The sequence below is a fragment of the Peromyscus californicus genome, unplaced genomic scaffold (genome assembly GCF_007827085.1).
Source record: "Peromyscus californicus insignis strain IS unplaced genomic scaffold, ASM782708v3 Scaffold_5__1_contigs__length_169319896, whole genome shotgun sequence".
Lineage (NCBI taxonomy): Eukaryota > Metazoa > Chordata > Mammalia > Rodentia > Cricetidae > Peromyscus > Peromyscus californicus.
This window is the reverse complement of record NW_026294573.1, coordinates 51,272,769-51,299,804: the sequence shown is the minus strand read 5'-3', so window position 1 is coordinate 51,299,804 and position 27,036 is coordinate 51,272,769. Positions and strand designations below refer to the sequence as shown.

The window sequence follows — 27,036 nt, the reverse complement described above, 5'->3', positions numbered from 1 at the left end:
TGACTCAGAAGCCAAAACTGACTAGCTGAGGGTACAGTGCAAACTTGGGGTACTTGGCAAGCATACACAGGCCCTGGTCCCACCCCCAGCACTACAGATTCAAAATGTCTTATCCTAATTTGGCTTTCTCCTTGGCTCCTTTTCCTTACCTATTCTCTGCCTCTGGATGGTTCTTGCTTTTTTCAAATTAGAAGACACCGCTTTGGAGTAGAATACATCACTTTGTGTTTTATAACCAGCCCAAGCTGAAGTAGTCTATGTCGTGCTTGGTTATTTCCCAGTACTGGTGATGGAAGCTGCTATGTGGCTGGCTGGAAGTTCATATATGTTGTCCTTAGGGCATTTTCATTATACTGTGTATGCTCCACTTGAACCCTGAACTTGCCTTCAAAGGGAAGGGAGTGGGTTACATCACTACCTATTTGAACTTTGTAAATCCTGGATTTTATGAGCAAGGTCTTCCTTCAGCTAGAATGCAAATTCTAGTATTTGTCTACAAATTTCAGCTGCTGATTTGTCCTAGGGTTGGCCCTCTTTGAGAAGAATAAGGAAATCATCACTGACAAAGTGAATCAGGCAGTTTCGCTAAAGTGTAGCCCTCTATAATTTCATTTTGATTTGCTGTTTAACAATATTAGGCAAAGGTATATGGCAAATTATTAACCCCCTAATGCTGCTACCACCCCACCCTCCATATCGCCCATAAGGATGACATGCATCAGACAAGATTCTTGGTCAAATATTTTGCTGAAGTTTGGATGTATTGAATTTACCACTCTCAAATAGGTCTACTAAAAGTAAAGAAGTAAAAGTAGAACCCACATATAATCCACCAGTCTCATTTTTGGGTATTTATCTAAAAGAATTGAAGGCAGGATTTGAAGAGGTATCTAAGCATTCATGTTCACTACAGCAACCCAAATACTTGTGAATGAATGGCTTTTGGCTAGTTTTATGTCAACTTGACACAAATTAGAGTCATTTGGGAGGAGGAAACCTCAACTGAAAATTGATAGAGACAGACCTGTAGAGTGTTTTCTTGATTGATGGTTTATGGTTGATATGGGAGGGACCAGCTCACTGTGAGTGGTGCCATCCCTAGGCTAGTGGTCCTAGATGCTGTAAGGAAGCAGTCTGAGCAAATCATGAGCAAGTCATGAGCAAGCCACTAAGCAGTGTTTCTCCCATGGCCTCTGCATCAGCTCCTGCCCTGACTTCCCTGGATGGCGGTCTATAGGCTGTAAGTGAAATCAACTCTTTCCTCTCAAGTTGCTTTTGGTCCTGGCGTTTTATCATAGCAATAGAAACCCCAACTAAGACAAACTGAGGGAATATACATGCTGGAGAATATTGTTTAGTTTTAAAAAGAAGGAAATTCTGTCATATAGTACAATATGATAAACCATGAGGACATTATTCAAAGATAAGATAGTCACAAAAATAAATGCTGTGTGATTCCACTTTCATGAGACTCAAAAATGGTCAAATATGTCAAAAGTAGAATGGTAATTATTAGAGTGGGGTTGGAATGAGCAATAGAAATGGATAGAAGTTTTAATTTTGCAAGATGAAAAAGTTCTCTATGCCATTTGCCTGATAGTACAAATATATTTAGTGTCATTAAGCTATATGCTTAAACATGGTCAGTTTCATTCTATGTATTTTTAAAATTAAAAACCTTTTCCTAATTAAGAAAGATTGCTCCGTTTTTTTTTTTCATTTCACAGAGGAAGAGAAGAAAGCTGAGTTTAGCTTTAGTAAATGTATACAGATTCTAAGATTTTCCCCTGCTGATCACAAATGTGCTGTGTGCCCTTAGTGTAACTAAGACACTCACTGCAGAGGAATCAACTTCATCATTCACAGGAGCTATTTCACTTTTAAGCATAGAATTCATCTGAGAATAGACAGTGTGTTCTGGGTGTTTCTAGACTCAAGTCAGGGGCTTAAATTCTGGGCACATCTGCCAACTGAAGACCTAATTATGGTTCTTCCTCCCTTGGCTTCTAGGCCTATATTAAAAGATCAGTCTGCATACTACAGACTCACTTATTCTATGGTTTTCAGATAAGTGGCAGGGATTCATTCCTCTTTTCTATGTTTTTTTTTTTTTACATCTTTTTCAGATGTCTTAAGATTTTTTTTTTCATTTCCTTTGCATTCTAAGGTTCTGTCAAATGTCTTCCCTCTTCTGTTTAAAATCAGCACATTTTGTTTGAACTCAAAAGGAACATCTCAGGTGATAATTTCACTTATTAAAGTCCCTCTTAAATGAATCATGCTTTCCTTGCTTTAAGTCCCAGGATAAGAAAGAATATTTTCTGAATTGTATTTAGTCACTAATCAAAGTATTGAGTAGCCTTGTAAAAGTAAAACAGGATGTAGGGTGTGTGATATCAAGCTGTTGATTTTTGGAAGGAAATTGATTGTGTGATCTTTACTGCATTATTGGTTCCCAAAACCCCAAGTACTCTACGTGATATAACTAACAAGTGCATTTAACTTTCAAAGTTGTCCCAGTGTATTAAAAATCTCTAGCCAATTTCTCGGCAATGCATTTGAGGTTCTGATACCTTTTCAAGAACAATGGAGCTTGATCCAGTGTGATGTGTGTGTCCATGCCGAGTATGATCCCCACAGATAGGAGTCCTCATTGAAAAGGAATCTTGGAATCCAAAATGATGAAAAGCATTCCATCCGGTGCTGTGGGTAACTATCTGTGACCTAATTTAGGAAGCGTGGCAGTGTTGGTGTCGGAGGACACTGCTACTGCCTAGCTTTGGCAAATAGTTTATCCTTTCTCAGCTTCAAGGTCTCTGCATGTAAATTGAGATCATGCCAAAGTGCTAGGTTAAAATGAGGAGTGAAAATGTGTAAACCATAACAGCCAGACAGGGGCAGGTGAGAGGGATCAGTGGGTAAAGGCGCTTGCAGTCAAGCCTGAGGACCTGAGTTTGATTCCCAGGATCCACATGGTGGAAGGAAAAAGAATTCCTCACATTTTCTGACCCCTCAGGCATACTGTGGCATAAATATACCCCCCCCCACACACACACATCATATCACATGCTTTTTTTTTTTTTTACATGCTTTTTTTTTAATTTAAAGGCCAGGCAGGAGTTAGTTTTATAATTTCTCATAAAGGCTGGTCGTTGTTCTATGGAGCATCTTTTTTTAAGGCTTCTTGTTGTTGTAGTTGTTGTTGCTACTGCTGCTGCTGTGCCAGAAGATGGACCCCCATCCCCTTCTAGCCAAGAGCAGACAGTGGCATGGGAGAGGAATGGCCTCCACGTCTTGGGATACCCTGAGCTTCTCCCAACATGACCACCTACTGTCCCTTGGGGACTGTTTCACTTGGCCAGGGGATTCTGCCTGCTGTGCCCCCACCGTCCTGTGTAAGCGGAGGAGCCAAGTCTGGGTGTGTTAAAAGGATTTAGCCTCTTGAAGTTTATTCTCCAACAGACCCACAGGAGCATTTTTCCCAGACCGCCCATTTACAATAAAAGGCCTTCCTTCCGTGCATAATTTGATAGGGAATGAATGTAGAATAGACTCCTTTGTTGGCAGGCAGGTGAGACCCTACTTTCTCTTGTTGCTAAAACTCTGGGTTGGAAAAATAACGAGCGTTACATTAGTAGTAAATTAGCCTCATTCCTTTTGTAATCATTACGCTCATAATGATTTCACTGAAAAATCCAAGAATAACAGCAAGGATAGCCTGCTCATACCGAGAAATTCTATAATGTTAATAATATAGCATCCAACAACTGAATAGCTATTTTCAATTATCCAGGGTTCTTTCATGAGCCTGATCCCATTTGAGTCTCACATGAACCAAATAAGATTGGGAGACTAGCTATTATTATTCCTGTTGAATACAGGAAAAGGTGGAGATCAGAGAGGGTGAGTCTTGCTTAAGGTTATTTGGACTTTCCAGCTCCAAATGTTTATCCCAGAATCCCCTTCTAAGGGAAAACTCTGAGTTGCAACAGATACTAGAAAAGGTACTTTCCATATTACTGTGTTTACAGCAACTCTGTGAAATCCAGAGGTTTTCATCTTGCATACGAGTTTGTTCGGCACAGCAAATACTGGCTCAACTTGACCTAGATGATAAAGGCAGAATTCACAAGTGTCTGACTTTCAAATGTATGCTTCCTTTACTGGGCCATATTGTCTCTAACCTGTGTGCACAGTGTGTGTGCACGAGTGCTCACATTAGAGCCTGTGGTGTGCATTCTTCCACTTGCCTGATTCTTTTCTATCTACCCCCAGACATTGCAAACATAATCACTATTGGAGAGACTGTAGTGTTTGTATGAGCCCCCACAGTCCCCAGGTTTGCTATTTCCACATCACAGTGGAAAGTGGAGAGCTGGAAACTTTGGTGCTACTCACTACCTTGCAGGTTCCCCGCCCCCCATGGCTCCCACCATGAGAAGAGAGGTACCTAAGATCAAGCTTTCAACCCTTGGTAGCACAGGGTCACAGCTAGAGCTGGGGGCATGGAGTAAAACCGATTGGGAGACACCCAGCCTCTGACCTGCCAGCTGCCTGTCCTCGGCCTAGCAAGTGGCTTAGCTACCCTGGCCTTCAGAGTCCTCATTATAAAAATAGGGATGTGCATGTTGCTTTTCCCCTGGAGTTGGGGTTGTCACCACAAAGTGAGTTCATTTTGAAAAGTACCCAGTAGTAATAGTGATAGCAAGCATAACTTTGTGCCAGTAGAAAAATAAATAGTAAAAATGCTATTTTTTTAATTGAGCTCAGTAAGCAAATGTAAACCCTTCCCCAAGCCCTTGGGAGCGTCAACACACAGAGTGTTCTCAACATCCAGTTTTGGGGGCTCCTCCTTAAGGTTACATACTGAACGTGTTTGAGAAGAAGGCAAAGTATGGCTGAGTACTGCGGCATCTCACCTAAAGGAAGCGTCTCAAAGAAGGTGGGAAAGTAAAGACTATTTTCACTTACACATGCTGAGGGACCTCCTTATTTAAAGGGACTCCCTCTGGGTTGCATTGTCATTCTATTGATAGTTGTGCATCAGCATTACAGCATATCACAGTAACAGCTTTTCCATTTCCTTATAAGACTGTGAGATTCCTAAAAACAGGGGCATGCAGCAATTCCTTCTACACTCCAGTTCCTAGAACAGATCTTGGCCCACAGTGGCTCACAATTGTTGACCCACTGAAGGAGTGGAAGGATAGCTGGATGGAAGCGTGTTGATTCTTCTGTAAATAAGCATCCCTGAATTTTGTGTCACTCAGAATGTTCACACTTTGGGCTTTATTAAAGACAGACAGCTGATCTTGGTGGTCAGGGTATGCCATTTTTATAACCCCTCTAATTACCATCCCATAATTCATGTGTTTATTTTACCAGACAAATAATTCATTGATGATGACATATGCCCAAAGCTTTTGGCTTTACTGGTCAGGCTCAAATTAATATAAAGAAAAGCATACCTCATATCCTTCTATACATATTATATTCCTTGCCAAGAGATGGTAAAATGGATGTATAAGATTTCAAAACTATACTTCAAAGTGTTAGCACTCACAATTACTGGGTTCATATGAAACCATTCAAGACAAATTCTGGGGTTTCAAAAAGTGTCAAGTTATACAGCGCTTCTGTGTTGGAAGGACTTGTAGACACCTTCCAGAACATTTACTTCCCTTCTAGATGAGAGAAAGTGAGGCCAGATTGCTGAATGATTGGCTTGAGTTGCACAGCTTACCAGACACTGAACTCAGCCTGCCTGCAGGCCCCCACATTCCAAAGGCAGTGCCTTCTGAAACCAGGACCAGGATTCTACAGTCATGTTGATCCTGGAAGGTTTGGGCCTGGCCCTGCATACCCCTAATACCCAAGGCTGAGGCATCTTGGAGCTCAGGAGCACCATGCTGTGGCAGTTGACCTGGGCTGACCACTAGTGGAGAAGAGCCCTGTGGTCTGCATTAAGGCTTCAATGTACACAGCACGTTCACATGTCACTTAACTTTTAAGGTGTGAGGGAAATGCAGGTCTGCTGCTGGAGAGGGGCAACGTCATAGGTTCCCTCACACATCCTAAACCTTCATAATGTCCCTCTGTGATTTTCAAACATTTGAACTTTCAACTTTTAAACTTCAATAAACTATGTCAAGGTTTTGATAGAAACAAATCGTAATAAGTATTAGATTCTTTTTTTTCCTCTGTGAATTTGTGTGTATAGAATAAATCGTTAAACTTTGCAATGTAATATTAGACATCTTTGTTTTAACAAGTTTAACTCTTGCCCTTTTTTCTGTACCCAGATTCCAAAGATTCCAAAGAGAAGAATAAAATGGAAATCCTGTACATTCTGGTGCCAAGTGTGGCCATTCCGCTGGCCATTGCCTTCCTCTTCTTCTTCATCTGTGTCTGCCGTAATAACCAGAAGTCGTCATCACCACCCGTCCAGAGGCAACCAAAACCCGTTAGAGGACAAAATGTAGAGATGTCCATGCTGAATGCATACAAGCCCAAGGTAGGATGAATGGTGCAATTCAGGGGAGAGCAAACCACTGCAACCCTCCCACTTGACACCGGAGGAGACACAGGCAGGGCTCAGCAATCACAGAGAAACAAACAAAACTAACCCTGTAACTCCTCTGTCCTGGCCAGGAGCAGCTCAAGCTTCCTTTCAGCAGCTGTACCTGCCCCAACGTGGGGCAAGCCAGACCACAGCCTTGCACTGGAGCGGTCGGCCACAAGGGCTCTCTGCCAGGCTCACAGGGCTCAGAGTGTGAACTGGTTTTCAAATTCAAAGAAGGGAATTCCGTGCTCTTTTAACCAAAGTGAGAGAAAAGAGATCTAACATTGTTTACAAACTTGCCTGTTTTATGGCACATGATGTAAATATAGAAATCTGTTATACTATACTATATAATTTTGAATGACTAATGGTAAATTATATGTCATGTGCTTTTTGTTACTTTTTTTTTTAATTCCTTTTAATAGAAAGGTTTTCTTCCTGGCACTCTTTGAAGCTATTCTATGGTAGTCCACCTGAGCCTTCCCCCTCTCTGCCAATCAACCCCTTTCTTGTTGCTTTTCCTACACGTCTTTCAGCATAGGGGCTGCTTAAGGTCGTGGTGAGGATCCCAGGGTCACTGGCCTTGCTCTGAATGCAGCCACTATTCTAGATCCAGCACTGTGGCCCCCAAGCTCTCCCTCTCAGGATGGCCAGCATCTCAGTCCAAGGCCCTTCTGCAGAGACTCGTTTCAACAGCTCAAAATTCTTGCTTCCAACTGCTTACCATTTCATCTTGTTCCGATCTAGAAGACTATGCATGCAACAAATCTATTTGTCTCCTCCCTCTGTATTATTCTCTTGACCTTCATAAGAAGATTTTTAGGAAAAACAAGTTCTTCAGACTCAAACGAACTCATCTCCTTGCTTATTAAATAGAATGGAATTATGGAGACTATCACAACTCATATTATTTTATTTCACTTAATGTTTTAGACTTTTGTTTTAAAGTCTTCAAAACACATTTGCAGTTACAAAGTCATATTTGTGGGTGAAGTTTTCAGGTTCTTTAAATGCCAAAAATTTACTTTTAAATATTGTTTCTTAAGCCAAACTAGTGCTCACTAGGTAAGTGTGAATTTCTACCACTTAAAATAATAATAATGCACATCCTAGAGGTGAGCTCATGTCAGATAGATTGGGGATGATGAGAGGAGGGCTCCATGCTTTTGAAACCCCAGCTTCTGGCTAGCTTGTTTGAATGCATTACAGTATTTAATGTTATGCCACACTCAATTCTTCCTACTTCATACTACTACAAGGGTGGAGGAGAGAAAAGGGGCTGGTATCAGTGCACATTCTGAGAGTCAGTAGACTTTGGGGGACTTGTACATATACTATGCCTTCAAGATTCCTGTACAACAGCCATTGTTCTGGGAGTTTCTTTCCCTGTCGTTTCTGTGTCATTGAGTTGGTAGCAATGGACACAGCATACAGTAGCTTCTGTCCTAGGGAATCAGTCCTGACTACTGTGCTAGAATCCATGGAATGGTGACTTCCATTCAGGAAAAGAAAATGATTTTTATATATATATATATATATATATATATATATATATATATATATATATATATATATATATATATATATATTAGCTTAGCCTTGCTCATTATCTTAATTCCATTCTTAGTGGAGGATTGCTTGTAATACACAATCTCTAACAGGCAGGGATCTTTGAATTAACAGTTTTTCAAATAAAGAATTCAGAGACCTCTGCGGCATAAACAGAGAACGTTAGTACGTACTGATTAATATAGAGTACCAAGACAGGAGCTTTTATTTCCATTATCACATTTGATCTTTTTTTTTTTTTTTTTTTTTTTTTTTTGGTTTTTCGAGACAGGGTTTCTCTGTGTAGTTTTGTGCCTTTCCTGGAACTCACTTTGTAGACCAGGCTGGCCTTGAACTCACAGAGATCCGCCTGCCTCTGCCTCCCGAGTGCTGGGATTAAAGGAGCACCACCACTGCCTGGCCACCTTTGATCTTAATAGGTATTACACAAAGTAGATGCTAGTATGCTGTTGTATAAGTAGGGCAACCTAGACTCCCCTGAAAAAAACCAGATGAACAGTCACAGTCAATATCAAAGGCTTAATAATCCATGGCAATAAAATATGAGTAGAAGATTTTCTGGTTCTCAATAAAACCTTTGGGCTCACCAACTCAAAGTTTTTACAAAGTAATTCACACACGAAAGTGGGAAGAAGGATTAGTAAGCAGCTGATGGATTCACTTGGACAATCTATGCTGGGGAGCCAGAGGCACCCCTGGCTTCTCAGAAAGCTTGATGTGGCCAGGATTACAGTCACAAACTGAGTGATGTACCCCAGCCCCGGGAGGAACATGTCAAATTTGGCCAAAGTAATAACCCTTCTCCACCCTCCGTGATCAGAGAGACAAAAGTAAGAGGTATTGGCACGAGACTCGATGGGGCAGACATTGTTTTCATTGTTTCCAATTTTTGACATATTCCTCCCAAAAGTTCCCAGTGTGGAGATTTCTCCAATACAGGACTTGGAATTTAGCCACAAATGGCTCACAAGCTCTTCAGGATCAAGCCAGGAAGTCGGGCTGGCTCAAGTACTGGGTTGGGGGAGGGGGAAGGAAACAACAAAACAAAGGCTCCCCCTCGCCCACTCTCCTAAGGGAGCCGGCTCTGAGTTACCAGTTGTTTGCTTTGGTTCTTACCAAGTGCCTTTCCTGAAGGAAGCGCAAAGGGCTTTGGAGACCTTCAAGAAAATTTCTAAATGTAAACAGTCAATCTCTAAGACTTCTTTGAAAGGTCACTGCCGCATAAATATTGCATGTGCCTATAAAATCTAAAAGGAAGAGACACAAATGAGAAAGAAAGAGGAAAGGGCCAAAATCAAGCACACTATGAGATGCAAACCGGGCCTTTTGGAGCCCGGAATGAAAAGGGACTGAGGGGTTGACGCTGGCCTGCCCTGGCCTTCTTCAAATTTTTCCTTGTCCTATTAAAAAACCAGAGACCAGCCGGGCGGTGGTGGCGCACGCCTTTAATCCCAGCACTCGGGAGGCAGAGCCAGGCGGATCTCTGTGAGTTCGAGGCCAGCCTGGGCTACCAAGTGAGTCCCAGGAAAGGCGCAAAGCTACACAGAGAAACCCTGTCTCGAAAAACCAAAAAAAAAAAAAAAAAAAAAAAAAAACCAGAGAGACCCCCACATTCCATATTCATCCAACTGAATGTGCCTTTCAGGGTGGAATCTATCTGTTTCCATCTTTCCTCACTCGTGGAACTGTTAACATTCCCCCTTAGTGTTTGGATTAAAGAGAGGCTTCTCCGGGAGATTAGAAACCGACCCCTATTATCCAGAAGACAGTAAGCAGCCTCAACAGAGGCTGGCTGTAAGGTGGGCCTGGGCCCGGCAGCAAAAGGGTGAGATGCTGCAAAAAAAAAAAAAAAAAAAAAAAGGCTCCTGATGGGCCCCAGTTCACCAGAGAGGTGGCTTGGCAGAGGGGTGAGCAGACAGGAGGTGGACCTTTCGCCCCATGGCACCTTCTCATGGCTCAGAGCCACCTAAGAAGCCAAGTAGCCCTTCACCAGTTTCTCAGCCCTCCAGACAAAGAAGTAGACTGTCTGGGGGAAGGGCTATGTTTGTTGTCTATTATCCATTTTTTTTTTTAATTTCAGCAAAAGATTTTAAGCTACTTAATTTTTCAAAGAGTTTTCCAGTGGTACCCAAACTAAACAGGTCTTTTCTGTATTGCATTGTGAATTGTACAGTTTTTCGGTTGTTCTCTTTCTTTGGGTGCTTTGGTTTGGTGTAGGACTATAGAAAATGAGGGACCTGGAAACTCATTTCCCTTCCCTCTGCCTCTTTTCCCTGCCTCCGATTCCCCAAATCCTCCCAGTCCTCAAAAACAGACCATCGCATCTTGTGTGTGAAGAGACAGTCTGTGAAATATGTCCCTCAGCAGGGACAGAGGACATTCAGCCTCCTATCTCCTCACCTACCTGACTGATGGTTAGCAGGCAGGGGAAGAGGCTAAGAGGTGGGGGAGTTTGAGAATGGTACAAGAGGAAGAGGGCAGGCCTAGGCAGGTCACAGTCCAGTAGCTACAGGGTCAGACTCCTACATACAGCTCCTGACTGATGGGAAGAGCTGCCTGGCATTCTGAAGACGGTAGCTTTGAATGAATGAGTCCACCCTCATGGCTTGCCAGCTGCTCTCTTTTTTAACGTCTAGGCTACACTTCCGTCTGTCTTTCCTCTTCGGCCAGGGTGGTGGCTGAACGTACTGAAGTGTGTGTGTGTGTGTATCCCTCCTTGTCTATGCATGCCTGTATGTGTACCATCCCTTTCCCAGGTCTGCCAAGCCCTTCTATGGTCTGACTGCCCTTTTTGAACACCTGTCCTTCCCAGGTATCACATCACTTTGTCCTCAATAACTTTCCCACTCAGAGGCTGGAGAGAGATGGTTCAGCCCTTAAGAGTGCTGGCTGCTCTTCCTGTGGAGCTGGCTTCAATTCCCAGCACCCATATGGCAGCCCACAACCATTGGTAACTCCAGGTCCAGGCATCTGATGCCCTTTTCCGGCTTCCATGGGCACCAGGCATGCCTGTGGTGCACAGACATACATGCAGGCAAAATACCCCCATACACAATGTTTTGTTTATTTGTTTGTTTTTTAAGACAAGCCTCTCCCACTTAGTCTCCCAAAGCTCCTGAGCTCACCATCCTATTGACGTGGGCTCCTGGGGCTCACGGACAGTGTGATTTAATGCAGCGGCCCTCTCCAGGTCCCCATCCTCTTTATGTCTCCAAAGCATCCGATCGTCCTAACCACCATCTCGAGATCCTTTTCCCATGGACTTTCCTCCTGTCTCCTCCTTTCCTTTGCTACTGCTTCTTCACTTCCCTGGAGGGAAACATCTCTTCTCTATTCTGTCTCATTCCATTCTCTGGTGGGCCTGAGCTCCCACCGGGTAAAAAGACTCACCAACTCAGAAGGACCAATCTCAAGCTATAAAGTTCATGCTGGTACCCCAGAGTCCCCAAGGTCTGATCCTAACTGTTCTAGCCACATTTTTTCTCCCAGTGTATTGCTAGGAGGTAGTCTGATAGTCTTCAAAGAGCCAGGATTTAGAGGTAGAAAGATTGGATTACAGATCTTGGCTCCATTATCTACTGGCATGAGATCTTAAACAAACCACTTACTTAACACTTCTCTGAACCTTTATTTTCTCACCTGGGAAGGAAAGATAAAAACAGTACTTAAGAAGGATGTGTTTGATGCTTTGAGGTAGTGTGTCTGGCACCTTGCAGGTAGAAATAGCAAGAAATTCCTATTATTTTGGTTCCACTGGTGTAACTACAAACCTTTCTGAAGCCAGATGCTCTGAATAGGGCAGTGTGTATTTGTTTAGAGGAAAACAACAGGCCTCAGCAGCCCCCAGCACAACTTGGAGGAGGCAAGCAAGGGAATCAGAGCTGAGACGTAAACCTAACTCTACATAGCCGTGGTACTGCTGGTGCCCATCCTGATGGCATAAATCCCTGCCTCAGTTCCAGGATAAAATGCATTAGGGTTTGAGAGGGTATGATAGTGACAGCTTTGAGGGCACCCACTCCCTTATCTCAGCTGGAGAGCCCCTGTTCCAAAACTGCTTCTGGGGAATGAACCTCGTTAATAGGGATCGTGAGTGGACTGACTGATACACTTCATTACTGGCGTGTATCACCACAGACGTTGCAAAACTTTCTGGGGAAGGAAATTCTTGCTTGAGTCTAAGTTTGGGGTGAAAAAACTAAGGCTTGAGATGAATATTCTCCCAAAGTCCCACAGCTAGCAGGAAGCAAAGCGAAGCCTCCGACCAGTTCTGCATGGGTGCAGGGTCCAAAGACTTGCTTTGAGTCCACTGCCTTAATTTTCATGTTTGCTGAAACACATGAGCCCATAGGACCACAGAGCAATCAATCTGTTATCAAAATTAGTGACATTAGGGGCTGGAAAGATGGCTTGGTAGTTAGGAGAGTGTATTCTCCTGCAGAAGATAGCAGTTCAGGTCCTAGCACCTGCATTAGACAGCTCATAACTTCCTTTAACTCCAATCCCAGGGATACACCCTCTTCTGAACTACACAGGTACCTACACTCGTATGTACACACACACACACACACACACACACACACACACACACACACACACACACACACACACACACACACACCTGTTCTATTGCATTTCTGAGCAGAAAAGAAACGTACCCATGGACATTATAAAGAAACTCCACAGAACCATTCTAACACTCACACTATCAAACAGTTACACTGTGGAGAAAATGAACACTTCTAAAGTTAAATCCCTTTCAGAGAGGTACAGCTGATCTCTGATCAAATGAGGAAGGTCTGGACCTCCCTCTAGAATTTGACTGCATGAGACAGAAGCCTCTTAGTTCAGCTGTGGTCTCTGAAACGATCCATAACCATCCAAAGGCTGGCTGCTAAGCCTTTAGAATGTAGCCATCTCTGTTTTATGAGTGGAGTCAATTGTTTCACAAACCTAACTCTGTTTACCTAAGAACCAACGAAATATACAGAAAAGGAAGGTGGGCTCTGGAGGCAAGCACAGTCCACCCACCAAGGCACCCCCATGTAAATACTTTCCCATGCCCATGTTTATTTCAGCCAAAGGTGCCACTTCCAGGTTCTGTTCACTTACCCAGTATCCAACAGAATGTCAATGTGTAAGGGCAAGCCCAGAGACCAAAATATTCTTCAGCTTTGGACATTCCATTCACCTGCCAATAGTCACTATGGTTTTAAGATGGAGAGCCCCCCAAGGATCAAGAGAAAACTCCACAGCCCTTTCCAGAGAAGTACTCAAACTTTGAGATCAGACTTACTTAGATTTAAATCTTGGCTCCACCATTTAAGGGTTGTGCTTCTCTAGTTGCTTAATTAGAGCAACTAGTTAACTGCTGAAAACCTTACTATCTTCATTCATGAAATGGAGAAATCACAGGATGAAACTCAGGACGATGATAAGGATTGAATTGAGTTTTGGAAAAAGTGCTTATCACAGAAAGACAAGGAAGCATGGTGGAGTTCCTGGTAAAGGGCTTCTGAAGTCTGAATTAAGCCTCTACTAGCCAATGAGGAACACACACACACACAAAGCCATTTTATGCTCTTAATGTTTAGCACATGACAAGGATTCAAGTATGTGGCTGCTAAAGGCTTTATGACATTAACGCAGAAGCTGTGTTTCTTCTCACATGTAAGTCAGTATGTAAACTCTGGCTATTCCACATATTAGTATCTATGTTATCATATGACTCAGTGTATTAATATAGATTAGATTAGTTGTGTGGCAGATGAAACCAGCCATTAAGATCTATCCTAAGTAAGTGGCTCTACATTGAAGGTGTAGCTGAGCTATCTCAACAACCTTGACTCTCACTAATACCTCAGGACACATTAATACAGTCCAGCACAGATCATAAGCTGGGAGCTGTTCACTGGTTGGTAACTTGTTCTTTTCTTCCCCCCTGGCATTCCTGAACCATCTTTTGGTTTTTTTTTTTTTTGGTTTTTTTTTTTTTTTTTTTTTTTGGTTTTTCGAGACAGGGTTTCTCTGTGTAGCTTTGCGCCTTTCCTGGAACTCACTTGGTAGTCCAGGCTGGCCTCGAACTCACAGAGATCCGCCTGGCTCTGCCTCCCAAGTGCTGGGATTAAAGGCGTGCGCCACCACCGCCTGGCCTGAACCATCTTTTTAAGCACTTAATGGATCAGAATTGTTCCACCAGCCTCTTCAGCTACCCTGTGATCACTCTTCACAAATGAAGCAGGGGACCCAGATGGCTGACCTGGAAATGCCCTCTTTCTACATCCCACTACCAAAACTACACCTCTCATTTTGGTAGGGCCAGGGCCTGTCTCAAGTGTCGTGATGTGGCACCTTCTCTGCCCTTGTAAATGCTTGTGTTCAGGTACAATCTGCTTTTAAAACGAACACCACAGGGTCACAGTTGGCCTGGCCATCAAAACATGGGAAGTGACTTTGCTTTGAGTAACAGGGATGCCAGGGGCTGTAGGGGGAAGCTTCAAGGTGACCTTGTAGATATAAACTTCAGCAGTCTTCCATTAATACCTACTGTTGGAGCCTCCTTCCCGCTCTAGCTCTAGGTTCTCTTCCCCTCCCACACTACACCATAGCACCCTCCCATGCAGAGAAGAGGAAAGTCTTAGAGGGGGCTTTGCACTGCAAATGGTCAGGGCCACACAGAATCTCACCTCACTTCCTAGGATGATCTAGTCACCTATGTAGAAGGAGCAAGAGTTAGCAAGCCTACCAACTCTCCTGCCTGAGGCCTCAGTTCAAATGTGCTCTCACTTGAGGTGAAACTTGCCCAAAGTAGAAAACTAACATCATTGAGATGGCTCTTGTCACCCATCGGTGCTCATCTCTATACTAAACACTGTTCTAAAGCTCTGTCCATGGCTTATCATTTCCATATACCACATTAAGAGATAGGAAAAGAAACATCCCTACTTACTGTTCATCCCTCAGTCAAAGGCCACCATCATCATCCTGGCCTCAGGATCTGTGTCTTGACCAGACCTAGAACAAATGCATATAGGTCTCGAACTTACATGTTCTTTTCCTTCTGCAAAGAGCTCATCTCCACTCTAGCCCAATGGTTCTCCCAAATGACTGGGGGAAGAAACCCTATCCGACCCTGGCCAATACATTGACTTCTGCATCAAATTTTCCCCTCCCCCACCAAAAATGATATAATTTTTAAAGCTGAACTGAGGCAGATGTGTGTTTACTTTGAGAAGGAAAAATGTTAACATTTAAACTGAAAGCCTGCTTCGGTTTTAAGGTACTTAATTGCCTTACAGCATATAATAAACGCAGCCCATCTTGTCATTCAACTAATGGAGGGAGTGATGGAGAGATAGGGCCGGGACCCTGCTCTTCCCAGGCTGCCTTTGTACTTGGTTTACTTTGGCACCGTGCCTCGTGTGTATTTTACACTTCTTTACATTTTGTACATCCCTGTATGACAAATACTTGTCAAACAAAAACTAAACAGATTTATAACCCCTTAACTTGAAATGAGCCAAAATTGAGCTGCCAGAACTTTCTGACTTCATTTTCTTTCGTAGTTTCCACTGCGTTGGTTCAAACAGACAAACCCCACTTGGGGTCAAGCAGAGGTCATTTCACTTTCATTACTAAAATATAATTTACAATATGCCAGACCTAAACAAGTTTAGCCTAAAGGGTTTGTGTAATGTAAACCATCTGTTCCTTAACAATACAGCTAATTTCCTGCCATCTCCGAGCAGTCTACTGACGGCTTCTTTTAAGGGGTTTTATGATTTTTTAACTAGTTAAGGATTTATGTAAAATTTGAAAATGAGTCTGTAGTTAAGACTCATTTGTACCAAGTAACTTGAGCATTTTTTTTAATGCAAATCACTGTGTAAATAGCTCCCCTGAAACTAAGCTTGGAGTATGGGTTTCTGGGCATTTTTAGGCTGGCTTGCTACACAGGTGTTCTAAAGGAAAGCGTTCCTGGACTCCACCATTTTAGGTGTTTCCCTACTCATTCCCATGGCAAACACTCAGCTTTGGATTAGGGTGACTCTTGTAAACCTTTCCCTCCTTAGATAAGTCAGCGAAGACACACTTAGCTCCGTGCTGTCTAATTTACCAGTGCTGATGAGAAATGACAAGATGCAATTGGGTCAAAATGTAGCCTTTTGTGTGCATGAATAGAAAGAAAGAACTATTTTATAACACCCTAGAATACACCACCATCGTTCCCTACTTCCAGTTCAGGCAAGTCTCAGAGCCCTGCTCAGCCTCCAGAGCCATTGCTGAGACGGGCCTGACTGGCCAGAGCCTCAGAATAGCTTTCCTGAACATTCTCTCTTTTTCCCCTTTCCTCCTCCTCCACCTGTAAAATGACGAAGGGAGTTCTTGCAAAGGTGGATGTGAGGGAAGGAATTGGTTAACTCAATGGAGGGAGGGGCACTTCCAAAGACTGGGGCCATAGGCCAAGCCCTTGCCAAGGTCCTGCTCACCTCTTCTCTTCCTGTACCCCGAAATCTGGCCTGTTCTTGTCTCTTTCCCACCTTATGTCTACCTCCACCCACACATCCCGAAAGAGGAGCACTGTGCCAGCTGCTCAACTTCTGACCTGCCCTTGGGATCCAAATGAATCCTACATCAATTTGAAAAACACTTTTTTTTTTTTTTTTTTTTTTTTTTTTTTTTTTTTTTTGGTTTTTCGAGACAGGGTTTCTCTGTGTAGCTTTGCGCCTTTCCTGGGACTCACTTGGTAGCCCAGGCTGGCCTCGAACTCACAGAGATCCGCCTGGCTCTGCCTCCCGAGTGCTGGGATTAAAGGCGTGCGCCACCACCGCCCGGCTTGAAAAACACTTTTTAAAGAAACTAAACAACTATACCAAACCAGAGAAAGTCTTAGAAAAGAAACTTAAAACACGTTTTTTAAAAAATAAAGGGAATTGAAAGTACTCTGTAGGACTAATTGAGGCTGGATGCAGATCTAAGTCATTCACAAAATTTAATCCACTTCCGGATGGCTGCACAGAAGTGAAGAAACTCAAGGTTAACAGCTACTACACAGGACCTACCTCACAGGCCTGTGCTGTCAGTTAATATTTGTTACGTGCTGTTCAGGAATGAACTAGTATCAGTAGCAAACAGCAGATCCAAGATGTAAACTCAGATTTGCTTCAATTCAAAACTGTAGTGATTTGAGCTACACCTTTTTGCCAAAGGTTAACTTGGTGTAGGAGAGCATCAGGTTTAAGTCCTTATTCTCAGTCTGGTAGGCCATTGGCTTATTTCCTACTTCTCATTTTCCCAAGAGAGATTTTACTGCTCAGTCCCTTACCCTTCTCTATCATCAAAACCCGGAACTCCTGTTCAGGTGAAAAAGCAGCTAACACTTACTATACTGTTTAAAAGGCCAGGGTATCTGTTGGATTCTTTAGGTTTTTTTTTTTTTTTTTTTGGTTTTTGGTTTTTTTGTTTTGTTTTTTTTTTTGGTTTTTGCGAGACAGTGTTTCTCTGTGTTGTTTTGGTGCCTGTCCTGGATCTCACTCTGTAGACCAGGCTGGCCTCGAACTCACAGAGATTTGCCTGGCTCTGCCTCCTGAGTGCTGGGATTAAAGGCATGTGCCACCACCGCCCGGCTCTTTAGGTTTTTTTAACTGCCATCAGCTATCATGGGAATCCTTATTTTAATGTCATGCAGGAGGGATTCATTTTGGGTTACTCTTATCAAAAAAAAGTAAGATCATTCCCATGCTATGAAAAATAAAACAGCTTAATTCATTATGTTTCTCATTTTCACACGTTCTCTCCCAAAGGAAGTCCATCAAGATCCCACAAGAATCTTACCCTAAGGGTTGAGGATGGAGTCCAGTGGTAGAGTGTGTGTGGAGCATGCATGAGGCCCTGGATTCAATCACCTGAACCAAAAGGCAGAATCAATCTAGACCAATGGTTCTCAACCTGTGGCTCGAGACCATAGGGAAGCACATATTTCTGATGGTCTTAGGAACTGAGACACAGCTCAGTAGCAAAATTACAATTACTTTCTACCTATTATATCAATGGTTCTCAACCTGTGGGCTATGACCCCCTTGGGGGTCAAATGGCCCTTTCACAAGGGTTTCCTAAAACCATTGGAAAAATACAGATATTTACATTATGATTCATAACAGTAGCAAAATTGCAGTAATGAAATAGTGATGAAAATTATTTTATGGTTGGAGGTCACCACAACATGAGCAACTGTATTAAAGCAGCATTAGGGAAATTGAGAACACTGGTCTAGATCATGTAAGCAGAACAGTAGGGAGACCTATAATGGCAGAAAAGAAATTCCTGATTAGTCAGATGGAAAGACTAACATATGCTTTTAAATGTAATGACTCTGTTAGTTAATGTTTTTTTTAACCTAATCCTAAAATGTTTAATGAATAAAAAAGCTGAGATGAAGCATCTCTACCTCCACCCCTCTCTTTCTAATTCCCACTTTTGTACTCCCTCTTAGCCACTGCTGTTCCGAGATTCCTTTTCTTGGCTTTCTAAATTTTCTTATGCATATACAAGGAAATATGGACAGGTTTATTTCTCTCTCTCTCTCTCTCTCTCTCTCTCTCTCTCTCTCTCTGGTTTTTCAAGATGGGGTTTCACTATGTAGCTTTGGAGCCTGTCCTGGAACTCACTCTGTAGACCGGGCTTCCTCAGGAGCTCACAGAGATCCACCTGCCTCTGCCTCCCTGAGTGCTAGGACTAAAGGCATGTGCCACCACCACCTGGCTATTGCTCCTCTTTATGTATGGCACTAGCTTCTCTGCTTTTTATGAACCAAAAGCAGTAGAAATTTAAAGTCCATCCCATGCTTGTACATAAAAAGCTTCCTTATCTTCCACAACTTTACAACATTCTATTTAGTAGACCCCCCACACACACACACACATACATTTTTTTATGCCTAGGAGTTAAACCCAGGGGCTTGCACATGAAGGCACTTTTGGGGGGGGGGGTTGGTTTTTTTTTTTTTTTTGAGACAGGGTTTCTCTGTGTAGCTTTGTGCCTTTCCTGGAACTCACTCTGTAGCCCAGGCTGGCCTCGAACTCACAGAGATCCGCCTGACTCTGCCTCCCAAGTGCTGGGATTAAAGGTGTGCGCCGCCGCCGCCACCACCTGGCTATGAAGGCACTCTTAACCCTCGAACTACCTTCCCAGCTCTTGTTGAGACTGGGTTTTGGCTCAGGCTTGCCTCAAACTCCTGACATTTCCACCTCTGTTTCTGAGTGCTAGGATTGCAGACATATGCCACCATGCCTGCTCTGCCTTGTTGTTGTTGTTGTTGGTTTGTTTGTTTGTCTCCTTTTTCTGTTTACTTGTTTGTATGATCTTGGGGGATTTTGTTTTCTAAGATAGGACCTCACTGGGTAGCCTAAGATAGCCTCCATCTTCCTGTCTCTGACTCCACAATGCTGGGATTACATGCATCTGCCACCACACCTAGCTTCTTCAAAAGTTATTACAATCAGTCTCCTCTAGGGTGACCCTCGAGTCATTTCAGCACTATAACGGGTAGAATATATAAATAACCATGGTCTGCAGGGAATTGCAAGTCCCTTTACATTCAGCACAAGTATCCCTCCTATTTACCTTAGACATATGCCCCACCTCTCCTTTCAATGCCAAGATGTCTGACTTTAAGAAAGGTTTAACCCATACTTTCCCTTTCTTACAGAGCAAGGCTAAGGAGCTGCCTCTTTCTGCTGTGCGTTTCATGGAAGAACTGGGTGAATGTACCTTTGGAAAAATCTACAAGGGCCATCTCTACCTCCCAGGCATGGACCATGCACAGTTGGTGGCTATCAAGACCTTGAAAGACTATAACAACCCCCAGCAGTGGACAGAATTTCAACAGGAAGCTTCTCTCATGGCGGAATTACACCACCCCAATATTGTATGCCTCCTTGGTGCCGTCACCCAGGAACAACCTGTGTGTATGCTCTTTGAGTATATGAACCAGGGAGATCTCCATGAGTTCCTCATCATGCGATCCCCGCATTCGGATGTCGGCTGTAGCAGTGATGAAGACGGGACAGTAAAATCTAGTCTGGACCATGGAGATTTCTTGCACATCGCAATTCAGATTGCAGCTGGCATGGAATACCTGTCTAGTCACTTCTTCGTGCACAAGGACCTTGCAGCTCGCAATATTTTAATTGGAGAGCAACTGCATGTAAAGATTTCGGACCTTGGGCTTTCCAGAGAAATTTACTCTGCCGATTACTACAGGGTGCAGAGTAAGTCTTCCCTGCCCATTCGCTGGATGCCTCCGGAGGCCATCATGTATGGCAAATTCTCCTCTGATTCTGATATCTGGTCTTTTGGGGTTGTGTTGTGGGAGATTTTCAGCTTTGGACTCCAGCCATATTATGGGTTTAGCAATCAGGAAGTGATCGAGATGGTGCGGAAGCGACAGCTGTTACCATGTTCTGAAGACTGCCCGCCGCGAATGTACAGTCTCATGACTGAGTGCTGGAATGAGATTCCTTCCAGGAGACCGCGCTTCAAAGACATCCATGTCCGGCTTCGATCCTGGGAGGGCCTCTCAAGTCACACCAGCTCTACCACTCCCTCAGGTGGAAATGCTACCACGCAGACCACCTCCCTCAGTGCCAGCCCTGTGAGTAACCTCAGCAACCCTCGGTTTCCCAATTACATGTTCCCGGGCCAGGGAATTACACCACAGGGCCAGATTGCTGGTTTCATTGGCCCAGCGATACCTCAGAACCAGCGCTTCATCCCCATCAACGGATACCCAATACCTCCGGGATATGCAGCCTTTCCGGCGGCCCACTACCAGCCTGCAGGGCCTCCGAGGGTGATTCAGCACTGCCCACCTCCCAAGAGTCGGTCCCCAAGCAGTGCCAGTGGGTCGACCAGCACTGGCCATGTGGCCAGCTTGCCCTCATCAGGATCCAATCAGGAAGCAAACGTTCCTTTGCTACCACACATGTCAATTCCAAATCACCCTGGTGGAATGGGTATCACTGTTTTTGGCAACAAATCTCAAAAACCCTACAAAATAGACTCAAAGCAACCATCTTTGCTTGGAGACTCCAATATTCATGGGCACACCGAATCTATGATTTCTGCAGAAGTATAAAATGGGTGACTTTTGTAAATACTCTCTACCAGACAAACTAAAAAGTGGCAGAAAAGATTTATATTCAAATGTTTTTATTGAAGGTTCTCATTTAGCAGACATTGCAACCAGTGTCTTCTGTGAAGTTTAACTGTGTCTTACTGGAAAGACACTAGCCAGGAAAAAATAAGCATTGTGGGATTTTCACTCCATCATGGTGTGTTGGGAACAGACTGTTTCAAGTACTGAAAACCAATGAAGAGAAACAGAACATTGTAATTACATAGTAAACCAAAAAAGAAAGTCAAACGGTGCTCTGTGTATTTGCCTTTGGCTGATCTACCCCCAAAATGTATATACTGTAGCGTTTGTCTACCTGCTGTCTCTACTTCAGGACAGATGTTCAGGAACTATTTTGATTCAACTTAGACTCTAAGCATGTTTGAATGGAAGTGGTGTTTAGCACCACACAGGGAACTTGAGGCTACATTTTAAATCTCGGATGGAAATGAGCCATCCAGACTTGTCATGTCAACAGAAGTCCTCTCGGTAGTCAGGCTTCTCTGGGATGGTGTAGGGTGTTTATGTGAACTTCCTCTTCTCATCATGAAGGCCTTTTCCAGTCCCTTTTTCCACAATGTGTTTACACAGGCCCTAAAGAAGGTAGATTCGGATGCTGGAAATGGCTGTAGATTACAATTTGAGTTATTGCTTTAGGAATGGGGCCCCCAAGGAGGCAGAGTCAGGAAAATGGTCCCTCAGCTTGGATCAATATCCATGGGAGAGAGACAGGGTTATTGCACTGTTCCTTTGGTCAGCCTCTCTCTATAGGAGTGTCCCCAGACCACTGATGCTGCAAACAGGTGATGCTGGAGGTAGGCACACCCACATCCATGCCTTGCAGCCTGTGTACAAGTTGGCCAAGGTCTTGGGATAGACTGTGAGCAAGAGGAAACCCTGTGATGATGCCAGTAGCCACCAAATTTAAACTCTCACTTTTCTTCTTGTTTTTCTTGGAGATGTTCACCGATTATATTCTAGCACCAAGAAGTTGAACAATTTCTTCATAGAGCTAGCTGGAATCCAAAGACTACACATCCTATTTTGCAAAACATTATAGGTTGTCTTTTTAAAAAAACAAACAAACATACTGAGTTCTCTCAAAGATTGCAAGACTCCAGATTCCTTAACTTGGCAAACAAGCAATTTGATCCAACCCTCTTGCCTTCCTTAGGGGGTGACATCAAGTGTGCCCATCCTAGCATTTACTTGCCAACTACCTTTTACCAAGTTCAGAATTCTTGTGGGATTCAAGTTCTGCATAAAAAGGAATTTTAAATTTGATTTTTCTCTTATTAAAAAAATAACTCCTTTATCCTAAGAAAAATATCAGCAAGTCTTGCTTTTATTTTAAAGCTATAGAGACTTACAGACTTATAAGATGCAAAATAAAACCTGGAACTACTTCATTGATAGAAAGAAATATTTCTTGAGGGGAATATAAGAAAGTTAGGAAGACCTTGATGTTTCTGCCTTTTAAGGTAGAATTTGCATAAGAAATCTAGGAAATCTGCCTACCAAAATGTGCCTACGTTTTCCCAAATAAACATGAACTTATAGGTACTGTGAACTCAAAAGAGTTGGCTATATTCAGATTTACTGGACAATAAATTAAGAGCTATTTTGTGGCATGAATAAGCTGATTCTATGTAACATTTCTTGAAGTTGAGTAGAGGAGGAGATTTGTATCCTTTTGTTGCTATGCAACTATATAACGATGACACTTCAAACCACAATTTTGTATATGATATGACAATCAATTATTTTCCAAGGATATTTATTTTGAGTAAACACAGTCTCAGTGAATCTGAGTTTTCAAGGAGTCCCTTAAAGGGGAATTAGCATTCCATGAGCCAGTAAGAGACCTTCTCTGGAAAGTCATTATTATGGTTAAAAAAAATAAATTCAACTTAGTTTTTTATAAAGAACTATAACATTTATTTTTAAGCCTTTTATAATAACTGAAGCCATTAAGGTGAGCAAACGAAATTTCAAAACCACTTGCTATAATTATTAAAACAGTGCTGTGATGCTGCAGCATGCAGCCTCTTTTGTATTAAATGATACCTTTTTTCACAAGCTGAAAAATCTTTCACTCTGTTGACAATGTTTTGTAAGCTAATTTTATTTTCAGGTATTGTTTCTTTTTTATTTCTCTGCACAAAACTGTTTATGGTTTGTATCACAGAAGTGAAAATATATCTGCATTTTTATATCTGGTCTGTTTCCTTATTTCCTTTGCTTGTTTTTAACTCAATGTAGATTGTCCTCGAATATATAATGGCGATGTTCAGATAGCTCACACTACCATATCTTTCCTTATTCTCACTGCATGCATTTAATCACTGTATCAATGTTTGATTTGTTCTTATGGGCATTCCAAATAGAAAAACATGGACTTGTAATGACCAAAAGACTATTTTATATTGAGGATATATGCATATGTATTTCACCACCAGAGATGATATTAAACACTGATTATTTTATGCTGCTGTTTATTAAAATGTTTACTATAAAATATGTCCTGAATATTGCTGTCATAGGAGCCTTTGGAAATCTTCATATTATTTCTAATGATTAGCATTTCTTAGAAAGAGGAATCACAATTCTTATTTTTGCCTTACTTCAATTAAATGATATTTTTAAATTTTTTAAAATAGACTCCACAGGGCTGGAAATATAGCTCAGAGATGCAGCACTTGCCTAACATGCATGACACCCTAGGTTCAAGCCCCAGCCCTACAAAAGAAACCTGATTTGGGCATCGTTTTGTTAGTGACCATAGGTGGAAGAAGAATCCTGATGATTTCATAACCAAGTATAATCTGCCTGAAGATGACAAGCTTTGGACTTTTAAAATCAAAATGATGTATTTATAATGGAATGTAAAAAATAGAAATAGGATTGAAGTTGAGTTATTTTCTACCTCGATGTTTCCATATGAACTTAGCAAAACTCACTTACGCTTTCAGACTCTAAAGATTAGTCTGTGCATATCTTTTCGTGTCCAGCTTAGATTCCAACCATTTGGTAAAATAAAGGAGTTGCAGTCATTTACTTGACGCAACATCACTATAAGCTTGATTTGCCCAACAGAAAGAGCGCTCCCATCCAGCAATCAATACACACTGCCAAGGAAAATGCGTGTGGTTATGCAAGTTCAAAGGACTTGCTCATCTCTGCTATTTGACATGAAGGAAGCGCAAGAAACCTTCAGGGTCTTGTCGCCACCTCAGCCATCAAACTTAACAAAGCAACCACACCCCACACAGTGAGGTCTGTGGGGGCCTCACCTCACACTTGAATGCCTGGACCTTCATTCCGACTTACTCTTTCTGTCGCACCAGGCTCCTGTCCCGATCTCCTCAACCCCAAGTCCCTTGATTCCCCTGGTTTTCTAATCACCAACATCTGTGGGTTCTCGGCACCATGATCCCACATTGCCTGTAATGAGGCAGTAGATACTCACTGGACAAGAGTTCTGTCCTCTGTGCGCCTTCAAGGATGATTACCTATTTTAGAGTTTCTTCCAGAGCCAGGTACCAAGAGCACCCAGGAACTTGTCAGCAATGTGGATTATCAAGTCCTTCCTTGATTCAAGTACTAAATCTACATTTCTAAGGGTAGAGCACAGCAATTTGTGTTTTGAGAATCTTCCCCATGATTCTGACAGACACTGAAGATCAAGAGCTACAGAACTGAAAGGAATGGGGTAGGGAAGGGTGGCCTTTTCATCTTTAACAGTACACAGGCATTTTAGCCATTTATTCCTCTTAAAGAATGCCTAGTCGCCCCAAACCACAGCACTAAAGCCATTTGATAATCCGTTGTATTTTTCTGAGGCTAGAGCTATAGTTCAGCTGGTGAAGTGCCCGCCTAGAATTTACAGAGTTAGGGGTGAGCTCACCAACAACCCCTCCCTAAAGTTATACTTTCCTGTACTTCTTCACTTGGATAGAAAGTGAATAATGGGTCAGGGAGATGGCTCAGCAAGTCATGGCCCTTGTCCTGTAAGCCTGGCAACCTGAGTGGTCCCTGGAACTGATGCAAAGATGGAGGAAGAGACTCTACAGAGCTGTTTTCACTGTCACCACGCGTGTGCCATGGCACGTGCACCCCGACACAGTAACAGAAATCAATGTATTTTTAAAAGAAAGAAATACAGCACAGGCTACGAGTACAGGTCAGTGGCTAAGGGCATCCTGAAAACTCTAGGAGGCTTTGCATCTTCTGCATCTTTAGGAGGGAGGGAGGCAGGGGAACCCTCACCTTCTTGGATCCTGACTAAATGGTATTCCCTTTATACAGGCAAACTCAAAGAAGCTATTTTCTTAGTACAATTTTTTTTAATTTCTAAACTTGATGGTTGAAAAAAAATGAAAAGAATTTCTTCCTCTATGTTTCACCTTAAAGAGGGAAAAAAAAAAAGTCCCCCAAACACCAGCAATCTGTAAGGCAAGACCAGCCCCTAGTCCACATCATACTAGAAAAGCCACTCAGAGGCTCCTCCCTCCTCTGCGTTTCCTGTGACAGTTGGTGGAAATGGTCACCTGCAGCCTCTTTCTAGCATGAGCAGCAGTTCATCAGGCCTGGCAGCCTAGGAGCTGTCCTCTGTGCAAGCCTGACTCTCCAGGGAGCCATGGGGCCTAAAGATAAGGGGGAGGACAGCAAAAGGGATCCAGAATGGTGGCAGGATGAAGTTTATACTCCTCTTAATTTATAGAGCATTTTTTTTCCATCTACAGTTCAAATGCTAAAGAGGAAATACCAGATCAGAGGAGGAAGAGGAGTGAGAAGGCACACACTGGGTTTTGCAGCCTGTCAGACTTGCACAGGAAGTTTGTTACCATAAACACCAAGAGTACTGGGTCACTGAAACCTCAGGAGAGCGAGCCTTACAACCCATCAAAGCATTCAAAGTCCAGGCAGTCCCCTGGGAAGTTAGTATGGGGAGGTTGAAAAACATGGAGATGTAAAGGAAGACTGCGACATATTTATGACTAGTTGAGTTCTAATCACTTAAGAGTTTGCTTGTTCACAAATAAGTACGGTAACATTGGCTGACCATGCGGGGGTCAAGATCCACATCCTTCCCTAAGTGACTATGTGAACAAATGTTCTGGTCAGCTACAGAGGAAAACCCTGCCTGGAAATTAGATAGGACATTGCCTAGAACTTTGTAAAAGATGGTATCACCATGTGCAGAAATTAAAACTCAAGGAACATTTAATGTGAAGAGCCTGTGGTCAGTTTTCATTACCTGCACTCCCGGCCGTAAGTTTAGACAGTAGAAGGACTCGCTACACGAAGTCAGAGATCAGGGCTCAAATTCTTCTGGCTTTAGAGGTAAAGTGGAACTCCCACCAGAAACAGGTGTCACCCATGTCTGTCAGCAAAGGTGGGTGTGCGTGGCTTCCCTGTGTGGGTCTCTGAAGGACAACCTGTTTTACAGTATAGAGAAAACAGGAGTCCTAAGACACAGTCATTCTTCCAGTCATAGCTCAGTCATGCTGCTTATTAATACAAGTTCTGAGGCCAAACCTGACTATAAGGCGTGGATCAATTTCCACCTGTTTGCAGGCAATGACGGTCACATGGTCATGAGAAGGACTCTAGAACATAATGTTCTTAAAACTCTTAAAACAGTGTACAAAATAATGGGTGTCATTATGACATTTTCAAAGATAGGTCTTTGTACTTTGCTCACAACCATCCCCTATTAATTTCCCTT

General features: G+C 42.8%; 1 protein-coding gene and 1 long non-coding RNA gene across 2 annotated transcripts in view; one reads left to right on the top strand and one right to left on the bottom strand.

The window, feature by feature from the left end:
• The window catches only part of Ror1 (receptor tyrosine kinase like orphan receptor 1), a 367,738-nt gene extending 343,947 nt beyond the window's left edge, over nucleotides 1-23,791 (top strand). Inside the window, exons 8-9 of the mRNA XM_052718081.1 lie at nucleotides 6,303-6,514; nucleotides 19,839-23,791. Coding sequence (XP_052574041.1) covers nucleotides 6,303-6,514; nucleotides 19,839-21,266 — 1,640 coding nt within the window. The 3' untranslated portion in view covers nucleotides 21,267-23,791. The remainder of the gene's footprint in view (nucleotides 1-6,302; nucleotides 6,515-19,838) is intronic.
• A 2,390-nt stretch (nucleotides 23,792-26,181) lies between these two features.
• Nucleotides 26,182-27,036, bottom strand: part of LOC128097155 (uncharacterized) — a 31,613-nt gene continuing 30,758 nt past the window's right edge. Inside the window, exon 5 of the long non-coding RNA XR_008213788.1 lies at nucleotides 26,182-26,746. This is a non-coding gene — a long non-coding RNA (uncharacterized LOC128097155). The remainder of the gene's footprint in view (nucleotides 26,747-27,036) is intronic.